At 15.4% G+C, this 3,438-nt stretch overlaps 1 protein-coding gene across 1 annotated transcript; it reads right to left on the bottom strand.

The window, feature by feature from the left end:
* Positions 1-653: 653 nt before the first annotated feature.
* PRSY57_1118100 (hypothetical protein) lies at positions 654-1,712 on the bottom strand (the record flags this gene model as incomplete). Its single annotated transcript, XM_012908145.2, has 1 exon — positions 654-1,712. The coding sequence occupies one exon, from the start codon at positions 1,710-1,712 to the stop codon at positions 654-656; it is 1,059 nt and encodes a 352-aa protein (XP_012763599.2).
* Positions 1,713-3,438: the final 1,726 nt, after the last annotated feature.

Genomic DNA, 3,438 nt, shown 5'->3' with positions numbered 1-3,438 from the left:
TAAAATTAATTTTTTTTTATTTATTATAAATATTTTTTTTTTTTTTTTTTTTTTTTTTATTTTTATTTTTTTTTTTTTTTTTTTTTTTTTTTTTTTTTTGGCATTTGATTATGTTTATTTTTAGTTTATTACCTATATGCTTATTAATTCATTATTTTATTAACTTATCAATTTTTTTTTTCTTTTTTTTAAAGTGTTTAAAATTTATAAAATAAAACAATATTTTAATAATGGAAAAAAAATAGTAATAAATAAATAACGATACTAATAAAAGAATAATAAAACAAAAAAAGGAAGAGGAAATAAAAAAGAAGAAAAAAAAAAAAAAATGAAGCAAAATAAACAAAAATAACAAAATAAACGAAATGAACAAAATAAACAAAATGAACAAAATAAACAAAAATAACAAAAGAAACGAAATGAACAAAATAAACAAAAATAAAAAAATAAACGAAATGAACAAAAGAAACAAATGAAACAACATAAACAAAAGAAACAAAGGTATGAATTTTTTGTTACTTGAATAAATGAATATATATATATATATATATATACATACATGAACAAGTAATTAAAAGTGTACATAACTATAAATCCAAATAGACATATCCAAAAATAAATCCATAATATGTTAACATGCTGATTATATATAATTACTTGTTATAGTGTTCATAGATATTATAATTGGGACTTATAGAATTTGTAAATTCGCTTATATTGTTAATGTGATTATTATATACATTTAATGTTTGTATATTATTGTAATTGTCTAAGCTATTTAGATGTTGAAAATTATTTATTTCTTGCATGTTATTTAGATGATGTATATTATTTATATCACAAATATTAATATATTTATTATATTCCTCATTGGTTGTAATATTATTATTAGGATATGGATTGAAGTTATTTTGTGAAATGTAATTTTCATAGTTTTGATTATTCTTATTATCAAATATGGGTTTCATATTTTCAAAGAGGGTAATTAAATTATTTGAATTTTCATTGTTTTTTTTAAAAAAAGAATCATTTGAACTCCAGTCATAATTATAAAGAGATGTATTAATATTATTATTCATTGGAAGTTGATAAGGATGAGAATGTGGGTTTATAAGAGTATGATGAGGAGATTGATGATGTGATGATATAAGACCAAAATTATTTGTATTAGTAGAAAAAAACTCTGGGTAACTTTTCTTTTTTTGTATACTAATATATACACGAACTTTTCTCTTTCTATCTATATCTTGTTTAACTTTACGTAATCTCCTTTTTAATATACGATCATATTGTTTTTCATTTACAAAAATTATATTATTATCATAGATCCCTTTATTTATATCATTATATAATATATTATTCTCATTTAAAATGTTATTAAATATATTACTTTTTACAAAATTTCCTTTATCTACATCTATATTTTTGGAAATTATATTTATTTCGTTCATACTATTTTTATGAAAGGGTAAAGAAATATCTTTTGTCTGATTATTATAAGTCCCATAAAAGTTCCCATTTTGACAATTATTCATATTATCATTTATATTATTATTTAAATTATTATTTAAATTATTATTTAAATTATTATTTAAATTATTATTTATGTTACTATTCATGTTATTACTGACATTATTATTTATATTATTACTTATATTATTATTAATATTTCTGGTTGACATTTTTTTTTTCTCCATGTTCTTCCTAATCATATACGTGCCAAAATAAATATAGAACCATATACAGTGCACCTTATACGTTAAAAATATATATTAGAAAATATATATTATTAAATAATAAAAATGTTTAGAAACGTAGAACAATATTTTGGTTAGTCACATAATATTAATCTTTCATACACGTACACACAGAAAAAAAAAAAAATAAATAAAATAAATAAATAAAATAAAAATAAAAATAAAATAAAAAATAACAAACAGCATAAAAATTAACACATATATATATATATATATATATATATATATATATGTTAATATTTATTTTTATATTCATTAATGTGCTACTTGTTATTTAACAGACTTATGTTTACGTCACTATGCATTATCATGTGAGCTCTATTCACAATAAATAAATACACAATATATATATATATATATATATATATATAAATATACATTCATATATAATATAATTTTATTCTGTTATATTTTATATAACTTTGCTTCAGATAAACATGAATAAGAAAATCATTGTGTATAGGACATATTGAAAAAGCTAATATTGGGATATATTAATGGTATATATTATAGACAACAAAAATATTTCAAAAAAAGAAAAAAAAAAAAAGTAGAAATTATATGAACATAAAAATATGTATTAATATATTTACCAATATATATGTATATATGTATATATATATATATTCAATATTTTAATTCTTTTTATACATTTATACTTTCCGTGTGCATTTAGAAGGAAGGTTATTTGTTTTGTAAAAAAATTGGAAAAAATTTTTTTCTCATATTTTTAAACTGATGGAACTTATACAGAAAAAGAAGAAAAAATTTAAAATAAATAAATATATATATGTATATATGGTTATGTAAAATAATAATAAAAAATAAAAATAAATAAATAAATATAAATATATATATATATATATATATATATTATATTTATAATCACGAAAAAAAAAAAAAAATAAAAATAATATATATATATATATATATATTATATGTTATATATATATATATATATTATATATTACATATATATATATATATATATACATATAATGAAGAAAAAAAAAATGTATTTTAATTATAAATATACATAAATATATATTTATGTGTATATTTTCATAGTTTATTGTTTCTTCACTTTTAATATATTATGTTGCAATTTGAGTAAGAGGTGGCAAAAACGAAAAAACGTTAACCATTCCGATTACTTTAATTTATAAATAAAATAAACCATATAAATATGTATATAATATAAAATATATTTTTATATTAATTATAATAATAAAATTATATAAAAAAAAATATATATATATATATATATTTATATATTATATATATATAAAATTAAAATAGTTGCTAATTACTTAATCTTATCTTTTAACGGTAATAATTTATATTAGGGCTAATTAACAACATTTATATATATACATAATATATATATATATATATATATATATATATATAATGTACATATATTATATTTATTATTAATAATATAATTTGGGACAAGCAAAAAAATAATATATATACTTATATATGTATGAAGAAAAAATTATATATTTTGCATGTTTAAAAAAAAAAAACTTTGAAAAATTGTAAAACAGAATAAATTTATAGAAACTGTTTTTTTTTTTTTTTTTTTTTTTTTTTTTTTTTTTTACCTTTTTTTTTTTTTTAAAAATTGTGTATTTTAATATTTTATATAATTTTTTTTTTTTTTTTTTTTTTATTTTTT

The sequence above is a fragment of the Plasmodium reichenowi genome, chromosome 11, assembly GCF_001601855.1.
Source record: "Plasmodium reichenowi strain SY57 chromosome 11, whole genome shotgun sequence".
Classification (NCBI taxonomy): Eukaryota; Apicomplexa; class Aconoidasida; order Haemosporida; family Plasmodiidae; genus Plasmodium; species Plasmodium reichenowi.
This window is presented reverse-complemented; position numbering and strand designations above follow the sequence as displayed.